Below are 21,987 nucleotides of genomic sequence, written 5' to 3'. Positions count from 1 at the left end.
TTAACTCTGGACTGTGATAGTTGGGGTTGGTGTTAGGGTCTATTTTAATAAGGTGTGTCTAGTTGGGCTGGATGGTTAGGGGTCAGGACTTTTATAAGGACAGCACTATCTTTTGTACTTTAATAAAGCTATTTATTTGTTGCAATTTGGAGTCTACATTGCTCTGTTCACCTCTCCCTCATCCTGTACAATGTACGGTCCGCTACATGACTTAGTTCTATTTAAATGACATGAGGCTTGAGACATGAGACAGTGAGGAGACAGTAGTGATTCCTCAAGGGTTGGGGAGTGTTATGGCAGTTTTTGACATAGTTACAATATCTATGTTTCTTTAAGCAGTAAAAAGTAAGTTCCTTTGTTATAGACAGACGAATGTTAGAAACTGAGGCTCTGTGTTGTGGTTTACTGTGGTGTTGTTTTATGATACCTAACTAAGAGCCAGAGGGTCTTAGTTAGGTCTGGGGGTTGGGGGAGATTGTTATCTCAGTTGAGCGAGCTGACCTAACCTTTTGGCCAAGGAGATTGTGTCCTGTGTCCTGTTTGTGTATCATTAACCATCTCCTTTTTTAGAGAGGGAGCTGGGGCATCAAAGAACTGTGGGACACTTGGTATGGAGTCAAACTGTCACTGAGCAGTGCTGACCAATCACAGAGTTTGCTACATTGATGGATTGACCATCAGAAGAACCATTTGATCTAAAGTTTATATAAGGCAGGGTTTTAGGGTTGTTCTTCATCACTCTTGCGAACGACCTGTGGCTTGCACCTCCTTCGTAATGACTGATCAGCAAAGCTTTGTTTAATATTACGTAATTGTATAATCTAAATACATTGTATTAAAACCACATCTCTTGACTACTCAGATCTACACAGTGCCACTTGAATTTCCACCATTACAGGGAGGTTTTTGTATGGATGTATTTCACTGTGTGAACGGGAAAGCTACAGTAGTAATCTGCTGACAGTAGTAATTTCTTGCATCTTCAGCCTGGACGTTGATATAATGATACCTGCCTGATATAAAGGCCTCATTAAAGCTGATTTGGGAGCTTGTCCAGGTTTGTGATGGTACCAGGCTAGGTCATCATTGATGTTACTGCTGGCTTTGCAGCTGAGAGTGGCAGGATCTCCAGGCGAGACTGACACCGCTGCAGAACTCTGGGTCATCAGGATGTCACCTGCACACTCTGAGATGAACAAGCATCAGATTATTATTGAGGAAGAAGAAGTAGTGTTCACAGGGTTTTGTGATTTGACTAAACGACACAAACCGTCTCCTACATTTACATTTAGCAGACGTTCTTATCCACAGCGACTTACAGTAAGTACAGGGACATTCCCCCGAGGCAAGTAGGGTGAAGTGTCTTGCCCAAGGACACAACGTCATTTTTCACGGCCAGGAATCAAACCAGCAACCTTCGGATTACTAGCCCAATTCCCTAACCGCTCAGCCACCTGAGTCTCCTGCCTGGTTATTTACACAAATATTATAATGAACACCACTGATATATTCAGCTCAGTGTGACAAAGGCCAGTCAGTGTTCCATGTCACTTTCTCTTCCCTCTCAGCACCTGCAGTAGGTCTCAGCTGTAGCAGTGCAGTCACTGTGCAGTCTGATCGAGGGAGGTTTTTGTACGGCTCTGTATCACTGTGTGAACACATGAACACTGTTAGGGTAGTGTAAACTCTGACAGTAGTAATCTCCTGCATCTTCAGCCTGGACTCCGCTGATGGTCAGAGTGAAGTCACTACGTGATCCTGTACCAGTGAATCTAGATGGAGTCCCAGTCTGGAGGGTTTTAACAGTGTGGATCAGGAGTCTGGGTTGTTCTCCAGGTTTCTGGAGGAACCACGCTAGACACTGGTGACCCCATGATTGACCATTGTAACAATGTCCATACACATCACTGCTGGTTTTACACTGCAGAGAGACTGTCTGTTCTGGGAGAACAGCTTTCACTGCAGGAGTCTGAGTCACAGTGATCTGTCCTCTGGACTCTATGGGTGAAAAGAGAATGTTATTACCATACAAAAGCATCTATTTTAACTCAATTAACAGGAGGACATCATTTAATCATCCGTCGTTTGAGCTGTTTGAATAAATTGTGTTTCATAGATCTCTCTTACCCTGTATGTAGACAGCTAGAGTCCAGATGAAGATGGTGATCAGAGTCATGGTTGTTGTGGGTTCTGTTGTCATGAAGGACAGCTCTCAGTCAGGAGGTGTTAAACTCACAGGACTATAAACACTCCCAGACCACTGAAGCATGTGCTGCCTATGCAAAGTGTCCTCTCTGTACAGACAGACTTTCTTGGACCCACAGAGAAACTGTAGTTGAAGAGATGTGTGAACTGAGGCTTGACGCTGTGTCGCAATAATGACAGTCTCTGTCACTCTCTAGTGGTCAGTGTTGGTACTGTGACAATTATGAGGGCTGATTACGATTGTGATTTCTTTTTAACTTACAATAATTTGTATGTCACGTCACAGTTGACCTCTTTTATTCTCCAGTGTCATATTCAGTATGAGTTACCAGTTGTTCAGTAATAACAGCAATGATAATATTCTGCTCTGTGTCCTGTTGAATGTATAACAGCCTCACAGTCAGTGAGAACAGGTTTCAAACCAATCAATTAAGATTACTTTGAGTTTTTTTATATGTAATTTGATAGTATGTGCAACTCAACATGCTTAAGTGTCTTAAAGACTGCTTTGACATGAGGGTGGGATGGTTGACATTATGAGCATGTATTCAACTCAGTGTTACAAAGGCCAGTCAGTGTTCCATGTCACTGTCTATTCCCAGTCACTGTGCAGTCTGACTGAGGGAGGCTTTTGTACGGCTCTGTATCACTGTGTGAACACATGGACACTGTTAGGGTAGTGTAAACTCTGACAGTAGTAATCTGCTGCATCTTCAGCCTGGACTCCACTGATGGTCAGAGTGAAGTCACTCCCAGATCCACCACCACTGAATCTAGATGGGAGTGATGGTGGCTGAGCGGTGAGGGATAGTAATCCGAAGGTTTCCAGTTCGATTCCCGGTCACGCCAACTGACGTTGTGTCCTTGGGCAAGGCACTTCACCCTACTTGCATCGGTGGGAATGTCCCTGTACTTACTGTAAGTCGCTCTGGATAAATGACTGCTAAATGACTAAATGTAAATGTAGATGGAGTCCCAGTCTGGAGGGTTTTAACAGTGTGGATCAGGAGTCTGGGTTGTTCTCCAGGTCTCTGGAGGTACCACGCTAGACACTGGTGACCTGATGATTGACCATTGTGACAGTTTCCAAAGACATTACTGTTGGTTTTACACGGCAGAGAGACTGTCTGTCCTGCGAGAACAGCTTTCACTGCAGGAGTCTGAGTCACAGTGATCTGTCCTCTACACTCTGCAAAAGAGACAAGAGGCATGTTAAACACAATGTTGAACATGACAACATTTTAAATGTTTTGACTTGAAAAAGACATGCATTTGTCATTGACTTCTTACCCTGAATGAAAAGAGTTAGGATCCACACTGTTACGTTACAGCAATGTTCGGACCTTTAAAACGGACTTGGGAGGCGAAGGTTCAGAAAAGGTAAGTATTTAATGTTGTAGCGGAGTTAACAATCTGGCAGAGTCTGGATGGTGAGCAGGTTTTACATAGATCGGTGATTGCTGATCTGCCACAGGTGAGGATGGTTGTCTGTCCCGGGAGACTCCGCCCATGCACACACACACAGGGAAAGGGAGGGAGGAGAACACAAAGTAAAAGAGAAACACAAAACAGTGTCACAGCCAGGGGCGTGACGCTCCTCAAGCCAGGGGTGTGACGCTCTTCAAGCCGAAACCGGCTTGAGGAGGGAAACGTGAAAAGATGCGTGGACCTTCAGGGAGGCAGGTAACTTTTGGCGAAAAACAGAGGGGTTTATGACCCTATCAACAACAAAAGGGCCAACAAACTTAGGTGCCTGTTTCTTCGAGTCCACTTGAAGGGGAAGGTCACGTGACGACAGCCAAACCCTTTGTCCAGGCTGGTAAGCTGGGGACGGCCTGCGATGTCTGTCTGCCATTTGCTGGTTACGGGCTGCTGTGCGCTTGAGGGCGGCACGAGCAGCTCTCCACACTCGTCGACAGCGTCTCAAGTGCGCCTGGACTGATGGGACAGCCACGTCTCCTTCTTGTTCAGGGAAAAGGGGAGGTTGAAAACCCAAAGACACCATGAATGGTGACATACCTGTGGCAGAGGAAACCAGAGAGTTGTGGGCGTACTCAATCCAGGGCCAACTGGAGCTCCACGTAGAGGGGTTGCGGGCCGTGACGCAACGTAGAGCGGATCCCAGGTCTTGATTGGGTCGCTCTGTTTGACCATTGGATTGGGGGTGGTAACCAGATGAGAGGCTGACTGAGCAAACTTGAGAGGTGAACTGAGGTCCTCTGTCTAACACAATGTCTGTGGGAATGCCATGGAGCCTGTACACATGAAGGACCAAGAGTTTGCCGGTTTCGCTGGATGTAGGTAATTTGGGAATGGGAATGAAATGAACAGCTTTTGAAAAACGATCCACAACGGTTAGTATGGTTGTATTACCCTCTGATACCAGGAGCCCGGTCACAAAATCCACATCAACATTGGACCACGGTCTCCTGGGGATAGGCAAAGGGTTGAGGAGGCCCGCTGGAGCTTGATGGTTGGACTTGCTACGGGCACAGATAGAACAGGCAGCAACAAAAGAACGAGTATCTTGGCTCATAGAGGGCCACCAGAATCTCTGCTTGAGGAAAACAAGGGTCCGGTGGGACCCAGGATGGCAGGTAAGTTTGGAACTATGCCCCCACTGGAGGACCTGAGCTCGAACTGAGTCTGGGACAAACAAACGATTAGGCGGACCACTGCCTAGGTCGGGTTGGTTGAGTTGAGCCTCGCGGACCTCTCTCGATCTCCCAGTGTACTGCACCGACCAGGTAAGGTGATGGGGCATTCTTGGACAGGGCGTTTGACTCGTCCACGTCAACCAAGTGGCGGGCTGAATGGAACCAGGCTGGGACTCTGGGTCATCAGGCATGGATTGGCGTGACAAGGCGTCCGGCTTAACGTTTCGGGGTCCAGGGCGATAGGTTAGGGTGAAGTGGAACCTTCCCAGAAACAGCGCCCATCTAGCCTGTCGAGAGTTCAACCTCTTTGCTGATTGGAGGTAGGAGAGGTTCTTATGGTCTGTCCAGACGATGAACTGATGCTCTGCTCCTTCAAGCCAGTGTGTCCATTCCTGCAAGGCCAGTACCACTGCTAGATGTTCACGATTGCCTATATCATAGTTTACCTCAGCGGGAGAGAGCCGCCGCGAGAAAAAAGCGCATGGATGTAGCTTCTGATCCTCAGGTGAACGCTGGGACAGGACTGCTCCCATACCGGAGTCTGAAGCATCGGCCTCGACGACAAACTGCCTGGAAGGGTTAGGGTGAGAGAGCACAGGTGCAGAAGTAAACAGTCCCTTTAGGATGGAAAAAGCCTCTTCAGCCTCTCTGGACCACTTAAAGGGAAGGAAGGTGGAGGTGAGGCGAGTCAGTGGGGCAGCCTTTCGGCTGTAGTCTTTGATAAACCTCCTGTAAAAGTTGGCGAACCCAAGGAAACGCTGAAGCTGTTTTCGGGTTTCGGGCCTTGGCCATTCTGCCACAGCTTTTACCTTGTCGGGATCTGCCTTCACTTGCCCCTGCTCGATTACAAAACCCAGAAAGTGAACACAAGCAGTATGAAAAACACACTTCTCGGCTTTGACAAAAAGCTTGTTCTCTAGGAGGCGCTGGAGTACTAACGTCACATGCCGTATGTGATCTTGAAGAGTCCTGGAAAAAATAAATATGTCATCAAAGTAAATGAAAACAAACTTGTTCAGCATGTCCCGGAGAACGTCATTTACGAGGGCTTGGAACACAGCAGGTGCGTTTGTAAGGACAAAAGGCATCACCAAGTACTCAAAATGTCCTAGTGGAGTATTGAATGCAGTCTTCCATTCATTGCCCTGTCTGATGCGCACCAGGTGGTACGCGTTCCTCAAATCCAGTTTTGTGAATATGGTGGCTTGAGGGAGAGGTGCAAAAGCGGAGTGAGGGGAAGAGGGTATTTGTTCTTCACAGTGATCTCTTTTAACCCTCGATAGTCTATGCAGGGCCGCAGTGTCTTGTCTTTCTTATCCACAAAAAAGAATCCTGCCCCTACAGGTGAGGAGAAAGGACGAATCAACCCCGCTGCTAAGGAGTCCTTAATGTAACCTTCCATTGCCTCTCTCTCAGGACGGGAAATCTTGTACAGTTGGCTGGTAGGCAACAGGGCACCAGGAAACAGTTCAATGGCGCAATCATAAGGGCGGTGAGGAGGCAGGGACAGCGTTCGCTGCTTGTTGAACACCTCACGAGACCATGGTATTCAGGGGGCACAGCAGATAGATCAGGAGGACTAGGTGGCGGGGTGTCTGCTTGTTTGCTAGAGATCACGGCCGACCGAAGACAGCTGGAGTGGCAGAACTCGCTCCAGCTGACAATCTTGTTGTCTGTCCAGTCAATGTGTGGGTTGTGTCTCTTTAACCAGGGAAGCCCCAAAACCACCGGGGCATGTGGTGAAGAAATGACCAAGAACTTGGTGACCTCCCTGTGGTTTCCAGACACCACCAGAGTCAGCGGAACAGTGAGGTGAGTGATTCTGGCTAATCTCTCTCCATTCAGAGCATTAAAATCATGAGGGCGACCTAAGGGCTCCACAGGGACGTTAGCCCGAGAGACGATGCTGGAGTCAATAAAGTTGTCATCTGCTCCTGAATCGACTAATGCGAGAAGAGGAATGGACTCACGTGACCATAGAACGGTGCACTGGAGTTGGAGCCTTTGGGGGGGTGAAGACTGGAGAGAGAAAGTGTGGCTCACCAGGATCTCTTTTGGCAGCATGGGGCACGTGTTGGTGTAATGTCCGGCTTGTTCACAGTAAAGACACAGCCCGGACCTTTGCCAACGTTGGCGTTCGGCAAGTGTAAGACGAGTCTGACCAAACTGCATAGGTTCCTCTCCGGCAGATGGGAGACGAGCCTTGAGTGAGTGTCAGTAGCCTTTTAGCTGCTTCTTTGCCCTTAAGAGGGTGATCAAATACCTTCCTCATTTCCAAAGTGAAAACAGCATAGGAGTCACACACAGGAGAGTTACTCTCCCAAACTGCTGTAGCCCATTGAGCTGCTCTGCCAGTGAGTAAACTTAACAAAAAGGCAATACGGGACTTATCTGCATGATAGGTGTTGGGTTGCTGATCAAACACAAAGGAGCACTGGAGGAGAAACCAGCCACAGGCTCCAGGATCACCCGCATAGCGCTCTGGAGTCGGGATGTGAGGCTCTCGAGCGCCTGCGGTGAGGGGCTGGTCCGAAGACCGTGCAGGGACCTCAGGTTGATCCCTGGAAGGCGATGGTGGTGCAGCCAGCGTGGACACCTGAGCGGTGAGGTGGATCATTTGGCTGCCAAGCTGAGTAACGTCAGCGGCGAGCCCATTGAGCTTTTCTATCAACTCCCGTAAAACCTGTTCATGCTGGCCCACTCGGGTTCCTTGTGAGAACAGCGCCGTCCGAAGCGCGTGTCGCTCCGTTTGGTCCATTTGGCCATATTGTTCTGTTGCGGTACAGCAATGTTCGGACCTTTAAAACGGACTTGTGAGGCGAAGGTTCAAAAAAGGTAAGTATTTAATGTTGTAGCGGAGTTAACAATCTGGCAGAGTCTGGATGGTGAGCAGGTTTTACATAGATCGGTGATTGCTGATCTGCCACAGGTGAGGATGGTTGTCTGTCCCGGGAGACTCCGCGCCCACACACACACACACACACACACACAAAGAGAAACAGAAAACAGCGTCACAGCCAGGGGCGTGACACACACAATGCTGATAATCAAAGTCATGTTTGTTGTGGGTTCTGATGATATGAAGAGTGAGTCACCAAGTGTTGTACTCACATATAAACACTCCCAGACTACTGAAGCTCATACATTCAGTATGCAAATAAGTCCAGTATCTATTTCAGTTACTGGGGATGAGATCTGAACATCATTATATCCTTCTCCTTAATGGTGTTAAGTATGTCTATATGGATATTAAATACAACCATGAAAACATTTGCACAAATTCATATCTTTGAATAAGAATACAAAGAGTGCTTTGTAAGAATAAAGGAATATACTACATGGATCACTGTCCCAGCTGCTCTCTAGCCTGTGGAAAATATGGAGGAATACTAACAATGGATCTAATGCTGGACACTGGCTCTTCTGTTGTCATGGACATGGAATTTGAAATGCCAATAAAAACCACTTGAACCTTTTACTTTTTTAGTTATGTATTAATGCACAGCCGTGCAAACCTGACTTCCTTTGTCCATCTCCTGTGATCTGGTTGCGCTACACATACGGGTCCCAGTGTGATTGCCAAACATGGTACACCCTTTCAAGGATAGAAGGACACTGTAGCATTCTATGTAGAAACTTGATGTCTAGTGCTGTACCCTAAAGGAAGTATTGTATGGAAACTGTACCTAATAACCTGTGTACATGAATATTTCTTGGTCATTCTGACAAGACCATCAGCAGAGTTCATCTTCCTCATGTGGTGATGTATGCTATCAGCAGCCTGTTCACTCATGCTTGGACTAAGTTCCTCAAATGAGTCAGTGAACACTTGTGTCAACTACAGCTGCTGGGATTCTCTGCTAGTGGAGTCTGTCCTCTGTGACTTCACCTCTACTGTTAAGTCTGGGATCAGCATGTAGAATAAAGGAATATACTACATGGATCACTGTCCCAGCTGCTCTCTAGCCTGTGGACAATATGGAGGAATACTAACAGTGGATCAAAGGCTGGAGACTGGCTCTTCTGTTGTCATGGACTCTGATGAGAACGACACATGAGAGGTTCACCAGAGTAGGTCCTGAAAAATGAAATAGGAATACAAGAAGGACCCAACTCACATGATGTTGGAGACAGAACCTCGGCTGCTGTTGAAGAGAGTGTAGCCGGTGTAGAGTGTAGTGCAGGATTGTGTAGTATGCTGTACTACAGTGCAGTGTTTTGTGAGTCCAGGTTGTAGCAGACAGCAGCTGTGTGCTCTGGTAGAGCTGCAGCATCACAACACACAGAGGTTTTTGTACGGCGACTTAACCAGAGTCAATCACTGTGGTGGACTTTTGGTGGAGGCACCAGACTGGATGTTGGAAGTAAGTATCTGAAAACGATTGAATATTCTCTTTGTTTGTGTTAATAGATCTTTACATCAACTGGCACTTCTCCGAATATTTCTTTTTCAACAATTATGAAAATTCAGAATCATTGCGTTTCAGAATTTTTTATAGAAAATAAATGTGAAACTCAAAGGTTTTTTCATTATTCACTAAAGTAGCTATTAAAAGGGATCACTCAGGAAGTATTCTTGCTTTTTAAACAACTTAACTAAAGTCTAAAGAAGCTGTGAATTCAGCAGCAATAGGAGGGAGGTTTTTGTACGGGCAGTGATAGGGATTGTATCACTGTGGTACACATTTGGTGGCGGTACCAGACTGGATGTTGGAAGTAAGTGAAAAACTTGACTTAAATGGATGTAACTTTTTGAGTGTCTGCTTTTTTATAGAAATGTCGAGAATTTTTTTTTTTCAGTGTTCACTTCTATTTAGTATTTTATTTTATTGAAACCAGTATGGTTAGACCATTCCAACCTTAGAGATCATACTTTTTTTTTTCTTCATTGATCTACTTTCTATTGAATCCTTTAAGACAGCTTGATCACAAAGTTTCTTGTGTTCTTGCTTTATGTTAAAGCCGTTTGTTCATGGGTGGATTTTCTCATCATTTAACACGATTTGACGTGGTTTTTGGTTATGTAAGCCCTTTCATTTTGATATCTATACTTATGTTAATATCTATTTTGTCAATTCATGAAATACACTGTAGATTTAGAAATTTTGCCAGGCTCAATTTATTATATCCTATACCTGAAATGACATTGTAATTTCCTGAAAGAACACCTTCATTTGTTTCCTAATATATCAATATACTAACTCATGTTCATGTATTAAATTGCATTAATCGATTTGATACACTATGAAAACGTATTGATGTTTTCAAACTGATCCTAAGGTTCGAGTCGTTGGTTGAAATAGCAGAAGTCCATCTCTGCCATCAAAGACAATCTCTTAAACTGCTGTGTAGTTGTGGAATCTGACGTATTGTGTTTGTCTCCAGGCAACCGTGCCCCCACCCTGACGGTGCTGCCCCCCTCCAGTGAGGAACTGTCCAGTAAGAGTACGGCCACGCTGATGTGTCTGGCCAACAAGGGCTTCCCCTCAGACTGGACACTCAGCTGGAAGGTGGACGGGAGCAGCAAGAAGGGCCAGGAGGCCAGCAGGGGGCTCCTGGAGAAGGACGGCCAGTACAGCTGGAGCAGCACCCTGACTCTCACTGCCCAGGAGTGGGCCAAGGTGCTGGAGGTGACCTGTGAGGCCCACCAGAGCTCCCAGCCTACGGTCACTCACACCCTGAAGAGAGAGCAGTGTTCTGAGTAGCCCCAGGCTCACACAGCCCTGTGGAGAGGGGCTGCTTCCTCTCCTGGGACTCTGTTCTGTGCTCAGCCATTCTCTGTCCTCCTGATGGCTCACATGCAGACTAACAGGGAGCTTTGTTAGAGTCCACTTGTCGCTGCTGTTTGTAGACTGAGGTGTTATCAGTGTTAAAGTTGACGTGTTCTGCTTTTGGTCACTATTCACTCTGTTAGTTGGCTTTGCTTTGATGCTGGAATGTTGTTATTTTATTTGACAATAAAGATTTCTTGTTGAACTTGAAACTGCTGAATTTTGACTTAATTCACACGAATATTGATTGCAGTAATCCAAAAATAGGATTGTACATTGAAAAGATCTCTTTACAACAAACTATTGTTGTCAGATAACGAAAGTAATAAAAAAGAATGATAGATTATCAACCATTACTGTTTCACTGAAACTACAACTGTAACTGAATGTAGATATATCCATCCAATATATTATCACTTATATTTTACCTGTCATCATGACAAAACATATAGCTTTACAGGAGAGCTTACATTTTACCACCATGATAACATGAGATTGTGGTGTTCACACAGTATGGACAGACTCAACCAAATCAGATTCAGTCTGAATAACGTTTGATTTCATTTATTAAAGACATTAATTCCTTCTGCTGTGATACAAAGGGTCCTTAATCTGTAGGACCCTTATAATCTTATAATTAAGTGATAATCTTTCTTAATCCCCTGGGGCCATGTGAGCATCTGGTGAGAGTGCTGCTCTTTTCTGGGAGTAGCAGAACCAGCCACCCTGACTATGCAAATCTCAGTTTCACTCCCACAGCTCCAATGTACAGTTGAACAGTTGAGTCTAAAATACCCCGGCCTGGGCCAGGTGTGAGGGGGGCTGGTTTTATTAATATGGGGGGAGAGGAGGGGGGGCTTGTGAGTCATCTAACTCCTGTTTGAGATGAATGTAACACAGGAATGGAAGTGGTGACTTCCTCTCAAGTCTTCCTGTCAGAGTTCTGACAGGAACTGTGATCTGATGTATAAAACGTGATGACAGAAGTGAAGTGTATGGTGATGTCAGATATTAGGTTTCAGTGACACAGATGACAGAGGTAAAAAGGTAGTTGATCGTGATGGGGATGAAGATGATAATTAGGAAGGCTGACTAGGATGATTGTGGTATTTTTAAAACAGGTTACACTTCTTAAACCTTGTGCTGCCTTCGGGTCACATGACCCAAAGGTTCATAACGAACCATCGTTGTGTTTACCCAATTGTACCCAATACAAAAACAAATAAAAATAATTTTCTTTTAACCTTCGCAATGTGGGGGGGCTGAGACAGCCCAACGGTTAAAAGAAAATGCTTCACTTTGTTTTTGTATGCGGTAAATTTGTCGCAATACGACGGTGGGTCACAATGACTGATGGGACAGAATGACCCGAAGATAACACAAGGGTTAAATTACTGTCCAGTAATTATTCAGTATCAGGGATGTCGACCAGCCTGATGAATGTATAACAGTCTCTGATGAACACTAAGTCTGAATGAGAGAGTCAGTGGAGACATGTTTTAAAAAAGATATATAAAGATAATGTTTTGTTCTTCTATAAGTCATTTCATATCTAAACATTATGAGCCTAAACGTTTTCAGGACTGCTGTGACATGAGACTGGGTGAGTTGACATATGAATGTAATATCTGTTAACTACATCTGTTTATATTAGTTACTATACTGTTGCTAAGCAGTAATGTAGCACAGCAGTGTTGTGTTACAACACCTAATACATTTACATTACATTTACATTTATGCATTTAGCAGACGCTTTTATCCAAAGCGACTTCCAAGAGAGAGCTTTACAAAAGTGCATCATAGGTCACTGATCATAACAACGAGATAGCCCCAAACATTGTGGGTAGCCAAAACATATTCATTTAGTGCAGCAGTTTAGCAGACAAAAGGGTATTTGATGCTTTAATCGGAACACTGCTCCTAACTCACGCCTCACTTCTCGACCTCCCTCTTCCCCCCAGTTCAGTGGTCACCACATTTCCCCTGCCCTCATTGTTGGTAGGGAAACCACAGAAGTGAGGAGTCATATTAACTCTGGACTATGATAGTTGGGGTTGGTGTTAGGGTCTATTTTAATAAGGTGTGTTTAGTTGGGCTGGATGGTTAGGTGTCAGGACTTTTATATGGACAGCACTATCTCTTGTACCTTAATAAAGCTATTCATTTTTTGCAATTTGGAGTCTGCATTGCTCTGTTCACCTCTCCCTCATCCTGTACAATGTACGGTTCGCTACATGACTTAGTTCTATTTAAATGACTTGAGGCTTGAGACATGAGACAGTGAGGAGACAGTAGTGATTCCTCAAGGGTTGGGGAGGTTTTTGTATGGATGTATTTCACTGTGTGAACGCGAAAGCTACAGTAGTAATCTGCTGACAGTAGTAATTTATTGCATCTTCAGCCTGGACGTTGATATAATGATACCTGCCTGATATAAAGGCCTCATTAAAGCTGATTTGGGAGCTTGTCCAGGTTTGTGATGGTACCAGGCTAGGTCATCATTGATGTTACTGCTGGCTTTGCAGCTGAGAGTGGCAGGATCTCCAGGCTAGACTGACACCGCTGCAGAACTCTGGGTCATCAGGATGTCACCTGCACACTCTGAGATGAACAAGCATCAGATTATTATTGAGGAAGAAGAAGTAGTGTTCACGGGGTTTTGTGGTTTGACTAAACGACACAAACCGTACTCCCGTCTCCTGCCTGGTTATTTACACAAATATTACAATGAACACCACTGATATATTCAGCTCAGTGTGACAAAGGCCAGTCAGTGTTCCATGTCACTTTCTCTTCCCTCTCAGCACCTGCAGTAGGTCTCAGCTGTAGCAGTGCAGTCCCTGTGCAGTCTGATCGAGGGAGGTTTTTGTACGGCTCTGTATCACTGTGTGAACATGTACACACTGTTAGGGTAGTGGAAACTCTGACAGTAGTAATCTGCTGCATCTTCAGCCTGGACTCCACTGATGGTCAGAGTGAAGTCACTATGTGATCCTGTACCACTGAATCTAGATGGAGTCCCAGACTGAAGTCTTGTAGCGTAGTAAATGAGGAGTTTAGGAGCTTCTCCAGGTCTCTGGAGGTACCAGGCTAGAAAGGGATTAGAGGTTCCTGCTTGATACACATCACTGCTGGTTTTACACTGCAGAGAGACGGTCTGTCCTGGGAGAACAGCTTTCACTGCAGGAGTCTGAGTCACAGTGATCTGTCCTCTGGACTCTGGGTGTGAAAAGAGAAGATGAAAGGAAAAATAAATATTAAGGTTATATATTGATAATACAAAGCATACACATTGCAAAAAACAGTTCACATTAGAGGTAATACTGAAATTGATAAAATTCTTTATCTCCTACATGACAGAAGTCTCTTACCCTGTATGTAGACAGCTAGAGTCCAGATGAAGATGGTGATCAGAGTCATGGTTGTTGTGGGTTCTGTTGTCATGAAGGACAGCTCTCAGTCATGAGGTGTTAAACTCACAGGACTATAAACACTCCCAGACCACTGAAGCATGTGCTGCCTATGCAAAGTGTCCTCTCTGTACAGACAAACGTTTTTGGACCCACGGAGAAACTGTAGTTGAAGAGATGTGTGAACTGAGGCTTGATGTCTCAAAAATCACAGTATGTCTCTCTCTAGTGGTCAGTATGGGTACTTCAGTGTATGAGTGGGTCCATAACACTGTAACTCAGACTCCTGCAGTGAAAGCTGTTCTCCTTTAAATCATTCAATCAATGTCTCAAAAACTCCTTATACCACACTCCACAAATGAATGTAGAACAAGTATTTTTCAGATTCCACTATTGAAACCTTTTTTCTGCCAAGGGCCATTTGGATATTTATCAAATCATTCAGCATCCTCACAACCTGATGTGTGAATCTGTTCAGCGGTCAGGTGGAGCTGGCCTGGAGGCTCCGGTACATTCTCCCAGATGGCAGGAGGCTCAACAGGACCCTTTCGACAGCAGCGCAGTTGATGATCAGTGGTGGGTGCTTGGTGGGACCTCTACTGAAGTTTATGACCATCTCCTTCGTTTTTTCCACATAAAGAGAGAGGTTGTTATTCTTACATCACTTGGCCAGTAGGCTCGCCTCCTTCCTATAGTTTGTCTCGTAGTTGTTGCTGATGAGTCCCACTACAGTTGTGTCATCTTCAAACTTGATGAGGTGTTTGGTGCTGTACCTCAGCATGCAGTCATGTGTCAGCAGGGTGAAGAGCAGGGGTCTGAGCACACATCCTTCAGTGTTTATATGCGTTGAACTCACATATAAACACTCCCAGACTACTGAAACTCATACATTCAGTATGCAAATAAGTCCAGTATCTATTTCAGTTACTGGGCATGTTCCCTGGAGATCTGAACATAATTATGTCCTTCTCCTCAATAGTGTTAAGTATGTCTATATGTAACCATGAAAACATTTGTACAAATTAATATCTTTGAATAAGAATACAAAGAGTGCTTTGTGATTCATGTCTAATGTATTGTAAGTGGATCATTCCTAAATGTGTTGAGAAGTTGAAAGACAGTCAGACATTCAAGTTCAAGTTCAAGTCTTTTATTGTCAGATGCACAGAACAACACAAGGTCAGACTGGGCACTGTAATTCTTAGGACAAGACAACGCAAAGCAACCTGGCATAACATAACATATACCGTATTTTCCGGACTATAAGTCACACTGTTTTTCATAGTTTGGCTGGTCCTGCGACTTATAGTCAGGTGCGACTTATATATCAAAATATATATAATTTATATATATTTATGTTTTTAAATGTTAATTCATACTGACTGACATGAACCAACGAATACACATTACCGTCTACAGCCGCATTCAATGGATTCAGTGATGTGGAATGAGATCGGGAGCTTGGTGAACTAGCTTACCGGTACTTTGTTGGACTCGCTGGCTGTAGCTGAATAACTGTTAATGTGTTACGTTAACATAACAGACACCTATTCATACTGTTGTTCTGTGTGCTATTGTGTAGTTGAATAACTTGCCTTTCCAGATTAAATGTCTGTTCTTGGTCTTGGATTTTGTGAAATACATTTCTAAATAAATGCAACTTATAGTCCAGTGTGATTTATATATGTTTTCTTCTGAAAATACGGTAATTACACAAAACATAGTTTGTTAAATATACAAATAATATACAATATTCAATACAGTATACTAAACCTCTAATACACATAATAACCTATACTAACCTTATAAACCTATACTAACCTAAGACACGTGAAGCACAATTAGTGCAATATTGCTGATAGTGCAACCAGTAGCTGAAAGTGACAGTATGTAAAGTGACTAGTGAGAAGTGTATCAATGTCCATATCAATGTCCATTCAGAAGCCTGATGGCCCTTGGAAAGAAACTGTTGTCCAGTCTGCGTGTGCGAGACCAAATGCTGCGGTATCGCCTGCCAGAAGGCAACGGGGTAAAAACACTGAAGGATGGGTGGTAACAGTCTCTTAGAATCCTGGCAGCTTTCGTGAGGCATCGTATGTGGTAGGTGTCCTGTAGGGCTGGGAGCTTCCTGCCGATGATGAACTCAGCAGACCGGACCACACTACGTAGGACCTTGCGGCCCCTGTCTGTGCAGCTCCCATACCACACTGTGATGCAACCAGTCAGTATGCTCTCTATAGTGAATCTGTAAAAGTTAGTGAGGATGACTGAGTCCATGCCAAACTTCTTCAGTCTCCTCAAGAAGAAGAGGCGTTTCTGGGCTGCTTTGACCACCTTGTCCGTGTGAGCAGACCAGGTGAGATAATTGCTGATGTTCACCCCGAGGAACCTGAAGCAGCTGACCTTTTCCACTTCGGATCCATTGATGTGAAGGGGTGCGTGCTCCTCCTCCTGCCGCCTCCTATATTCCACATTTACATTTAGTCATTTAGCAGACGCTCTTATCCAAAGCGACTTAAGGCCGAGTTATACTACTCGGACACAGGGAACGCCCTCTCCGATGTGGAACGCCCTCGGAGAGCCCCTCGGAGAGCTCTACGTTGTGGAAGAAATTGCGATTTCCGGTGTGCTTACATTATTCACTAATCAATATAACTAGTCATTGGATACTAGTTAGTATGTTCTCATACTTGCTATTAATAAGAGTAGATTGTGTCTATGTGTCAGGGATACTGGGTACTGGGTAAACGTCCTATGACTACAAGGTGAGCGCCAATTATGATCTCTCTAGTCTGAGTGGTCATGTGTTGGGAGCTGTGAATATCTTCCTCTGAGACTGTTGTAACGTCATTACTGACTGACTGTCACTATCTATGTTTACATTCCTGTGCCCAATAAAAGATGGTCCTCCGGCTTTCAGAGCTGAGAGAGACATGATTGAGACCTAAGCCTGGTGTTGTGTTGTCATTTATTGTCAGAGGTCTGGTTTTCTCTCCCAATCTGCAGATTGATAATACTTATTAAAATCCAGAACTCAACTGAACTTAGTCACTCCGTTTATGAAGAGACGGACAAAACACTTTCTTCATCAACGTGCACCTCCTGATTTTCCTGACTATCCGTCCGTCCGTCCGTCATTTTACGGATACCCCTTGGCTGTGATTGGTCCGTATTAAGAACCGCTTGCGTCAGGGGCGGGGGCGGGGTTGCCGTGACCAACAAGACGAACAGAATCCTTTGACCGCCATTGCAAGTTTTTACAATTCATATTTCAGCTAAACAGTACATGTAAATCAGCATCTGAATTAAAATGTGACGAGAAATGGGCAGTGTAGTTGCTGAAAATGTGCTTATTTATTGATGAAACGGCTCATTTGTAAATTTGCTCCGACTTTTCCATAACCTAGCTAGCATCGCATTGCAGCGCCACCTACTCTTCTGGCGGTGAATTGTTTTCAGCACCCATAGCCTTCGGAGTACTAGTAGTCGAGGAACAGCATCCTCACATTCAGGATGTCAATAACCTTCTGCCTAAAATATTGTTGACATTTCTGTCATTCTGACAAGACTATAAGCAGAGTTCATCTTCCTCATGTGGTGATGTATGCTATCAGCAGCCTGTTCACTCATGCTTGGACTAAGTTCCTCAAATCAGTCAGTGAACACTTGTGTCAACTATCGCTGCTGGGATTCTCTGCTAGTGGAGTCTGTCCTCTGTGACTTCACCTCTACTGTTAAGTCTGGGATCAGCATGTAGAATAAAGGAATATACAACATTGATCACTGTCCCAGCTGCTCTCTAGCCTGTGGACAATATGGAGGAATACTAACACTGTATCAAAGGCTGGAGACTGGCTCTTCTGTTGTCATGGACTCTGATGAGGACGACACATGAGAGGTTCACCAGAGTAGGTCCTGAAACATGGAATAGGATTACAAGAAGGACCCAACTCACATGATGTTGGAGACAGAACCTCAGCTGCTGTTGAAGAGAGTGTAGTGCAGGATAGTGTAGTATGCTGTAGTACAGTGCAGTGTTTTGTGAGTCCAGGTTAAAGCAGACAGCAGCTGTGTGCTCTGGTAAAGCTGCAGCATCACAACACACAGAGGTTTTTGTACGGCGACTTAACCAGAGTCAATCACTGTGGTGGACTTTTGGTGGAGGCACCAGACTGGATGTTGGAAGTAAGTATCTGAAAACGATTGAATATTCTCTTTGTTTGTGTTAATAGATCTTTACATCAACTGGCACTTCTCCGAATATTTTTTTTTTCAACAATTATGAAAATTCTGAATCATTGCGTTTCAGAATTTTTCATGGAAAATAAATGTTAAACTCAAAGGTTTTTTCATTATTCACTAAAGTAGCTATTAAAAGGGATCACTCAGGAAGTATTCTTGCTTTTTAAACAACTTAACTAAAGTCTAATGAAGCTGTGAATTCAGCAGCAAAGGAGGGAGGTTTTTGTACGGGCAGTGATAGGGATTGTATCACTGTGGTACACATTTGGTGGCGGTACCAGACTGGATGTTGGAAGTAAGTGAAAAACTTGACTTAAATGGATGTAACTTTTTGAGTGTCTGCTTTTTTATAGAAATGTCGAGAGATTTTTTTTTTTTCAGTGTTCACTTCTATTTAGTATTTTATTTTATTGAAACCAGTATGGTTAGACCATTCCAACCTTAGAGATCATACTTTTTTTTCTTCTTCATTGATCTACTTTCTATTGAATCCTTTAAAATAGCTTGATCACAAAGTTTCTTGTGTTCTTGCTTTATGTTAGAGCCGTTTGTTCATGGGTGGATTTTCTCATCATTTAACACGATTTGACATGTGGTTGTTGGTTATGTAAGCCCTTTCATTTTGATATCTATACTTATGTTAATATCTATTTTGTCAATTCATGAAATACACTGTAGATTTAGACATTTTGCCAGGCTCAATTTATTATATCCTATACCTGAAATGACATTGTAATTTCCTGAAAGAACACCTTCATTTGTTTCCTAATATATCAATATACTAACTCATGTTCATGTATTAAATTGCATTAATCGGTTTGATGACACTATGAAAACTTATTGATGTTTTCAAACTGATCCTAAGGTTCGAGTCGTTGGTTGAAATAGCAGAAGTCCATCTCTGCCATCAAAGACAATCTCTTAAACTGCTGTGTAGTTGTGGAATCTGACGTATTGTGTTTGTCTCCAGGCAACCGTGCCCCCACCCTGACGGTGCTGCCCCCCTCCAGTGAGGAACTGTCCAGTAAGAGTACGGCCACGCTGATGTGTCTGGCCAACAAGGGCTTCCCCTCAGACTGGACACTCAGCTGGAAGGTGGACGGGAGCAGCAAGAAGGGCCAGGAGGCCAGCAGGGGGCTCCTGGAGAAGGACGGCCAGTACAGCTGGAGCAGCACCCTGACTCTCACTGCCCAGGAGTGGGCCAAGGTGCTGGAGGTGACCTGTGAGGCCCACCAGAGCTCCCAGCCTACGGTCACTCACACCCTGAAGAGAGAGCAGTGTTCTGAGTAGCCCCAGGCTCACACAGCCCTGTGGAGAGGGGCTGCTTCCTCTCCTGGGACTCTGTTCTGTGCTCAGCCATTCTCTGTCCTCCTGATGGCTCACATGCAGACTAACAGGGAGCTTTGTTAGAGTCCACTTGTCGCTGCTGTTTGTAGACTGAGGTGTTATCAGTGCTAAAGTTGACGTGTTCTGCTTTTGGTCACTATTCACTCTGTTAGTTGGCTTTGCTTTGATGCTGGAATGTTGTTATTTTATTGGACAATAAAGATTTCTTGTTGAACTTGAAACTGCTGAATTTTTTCATGACTTTATTCATACAAATATTGATTGCAGTAATCCAAAAATAGGATTGTACATTGAAAATATCTCATTACAACACACTATTGTTGTCAAATAATGACAGTAATAAAAAAGAATGATAGATTATCAACCATTACTGTTTCACTGAAACTAAAACTGTAACTGAATGTAGATATATCCATCCAATATATTATCACTAATATTTACCTGTCATCATGACAAAACATATAGCTTTACAGGAGAGCTTACATTTTACCACCATGATAACATGAGATTGTGGTGTTCACACAGTATGGACAGACTCAACCAAATCTGATTCAGTCTGAATAACGTTTGATTAAATTTTTTAAAGACATTAATTAATTCTGCTGTGATACAAAGGGTCCATAATCTGTAGGACCCTTATAATCTTATAATTAAGTGATAATCTTTCTTAATCCCCTGGGGCCAGGTGAGCATCTGGTGAGAGTGCTGCTCTTTTCTGGGAGTAGCAGAACCAGCCACCCTGACTATGCAAATCTCAGTTTCACTCCCACAGCTCCAATGTACAGTTGAACAGTTGAGTCTAAAATACCCTAGACTGGGCCAGGTGTGAGGGGGGCTGGTTTCATTAATATGGGGGGAGAGGAGGGGGGGCTTGTGAGTCATCTAACTCCTGTCTGAGATGAATGTAACACAGGAATGGAAGTGGTGACTTCCTCTCAAGTCTGTCTGAGTTCCTGTCAGAGTTCTGACAGGAACTGTGATCTGATGTAGAAAACTTGATGACAGAAGAGAAATGTATGGTGATGTCAGATATTAGGTTTCAGTGAGACAGATGACAGAGGTAGAAAGGTAGTTGATCGTGATGGGGATGAAGATGATGATGATAATTAGGAAGGCTGACTAGGATGATTGTGGTATTGTTAAAACAGGTTACACTTCTTAAATTACTGTCCAGTAATTATTCAGTATCAGGGATGTCGACCAGCCTGATGAATGTATAACAGTCTCTGATGAACACTAAGTCTGAATGAGAGAGTCAGTGGAGACATGTTTCAAAAAAGATATAAAAAGATAATGTTTTGTTCTTGTATAAGTCATTTCATATCTAAACGTTATGAGCCTAAATGTTTTCAGGACTGCTGTGACATGAGATTGGGTGAGTTGACATATGAATGTAATATCTGTTAACTACATCTGTTTATATTAGTTACTATACTGTTGCTAAGCAGTAATATAGTACAGCAGTGTTATGTTACAACACCTAATACATTTACATTACATTTACATTTATGCATTTAGCAGACGCTTTTATCCAAAGCGACTTCCAAGAGAGAGCTTTACAAAAGTGCATCATAGGTCACTGATCATAACAACGAGATAGCCCCAAACATTGCGGGTAGCCAAAACATATTCATTTAGTGCAGCAGTTTAGCAGACAAAAGGGTATTTGATGCTTTAATCGGAACACTGCTCCTAACTCACGCCTCACTTCTCGACCTCCCTCTTCCCCCAGTTCAGTGGTCACCACATTTCCCCTGCCCTCATTGTTGGTAGGGAAACCACAGAAGTGAAGAGTCATATTAACTCTGGACTGTGATAGTTGGGGTTGGTGTTAGGGTTTATTTTAATAAGGTGTGTCTAGTTGGGCTGGATGGTTAGGGGTCAGGACTTTTATACGGACAGCACTATCTCTTGTACCTTAATAAAGCTATTTATTTTTTGCAATTTGGAGTCTGCATTGCTCTGTTCACCTCTCCCTCATCCTGTACAATGTACGGTCCGCTACATGACTTAGTTCTATTTAAATGACTTGAGGCTTGAGACATGAGACAGTGAGGAGACAGTAGTGATTCCTCAAGGGTTGGGGAGGTTTTTGTATGGATGTATTTCACTGTGTGAACGGGAAAGCTACAGTAGTAATTTCTCGCATCTTCAGCCTGGACGTTGATATAATGATACCTGCCTGATATAAAGGCCTCATTAAAGCTGATTTGGGAGCTTGTCCAGGTTTGTGATGGTACCAGGCTAGGTCATCATTGATGTTACTGCTGGCTTTGCAGCTGAGAGTGGCAGGATCTCCAGGCTAGACTGACACCGCTGCAGAACTCTGGGTCATCAGGATGTCACCTGCACACT

At 44.0% G+C, this 21,987-nt stretch overlaps 4 gene segments (V, D, J or C); 2 read left to right on the top strand and 2 right to left on the bottom strand.

Annotated features, from left to right (window-relative positions):
- Positions 1 to 1,645: 1,645 nt before the first annotated feature.
- LOC136966537 (Ig kappa chain V region K29-213-like) lies at positions 1,646 to 2,176 on the bottom strand. The segment is given in 2 exon segments: positions 1,646 to 1,998; positions 2,128 to 2,176. Coding segments are annotated over 2 exon segments (402 nt in total).
- Positions 2,177 to 9,070: 6,894 nt separating this feature from the next.
- On the top strand, positions 9,071 to 10,808 carry LOC136966234 (Ig kappa-b4 chain C region-like). The segment is given in 2 exon segments: positions 9,071 to 9,226; positions 10,248 to 10,808. A coding segment is annotated over 1 exon segment (246 nt).
- A 2,706-nt stretch (positions 10,809 to 13,514) lies between these two features.
- Positions 13,515 to 14,053, bottom strand: LOC136966535 (immunoglobulin kappa variable 4-1-like). The segment is given in 2 exon segments: positions 13,515 to 13,852; positions 14,005 to 14,053. Coding segments are annotated over 2 exon segments (387 nt in total).
- A 3,798-nt stretch (positions 14,054 to 17,851) lies between these two features.
- On the top strand, positions 17,852 to 19,846 carry LOC136966199 (Ig kappa-b4 chain C region-like). The segment is given in 2 exon segments: positions 17,852 to 18,228; positions 19,256 to 19,846. A coding segment is annotated over 1 exon segment (246 nt).
- The last annotated feature ends 2,141 nt before the right edge of the window (positions 19,847 to 21,987 follow it).

The sequence above is a fragment of the Osmerus mordax genome, chromosome 22 (assembly GCF_038355195.1).
Source record: "Osmerus mordax isolate fOsmMor3 chromosome 22, fOsmMor3.pri, whole genome shotgun sequence".
Classification (NCBI taxonomy): domain Eukaryota; kingdom Metazoa; phylum Chordata; class Actinopteri; order Osmeriformes; family Osmeridae; genus Osmerus; species Osmerus mordax.
This window is presented reverse-complemented; position numbering and strand designations above follow the sequence as displayed.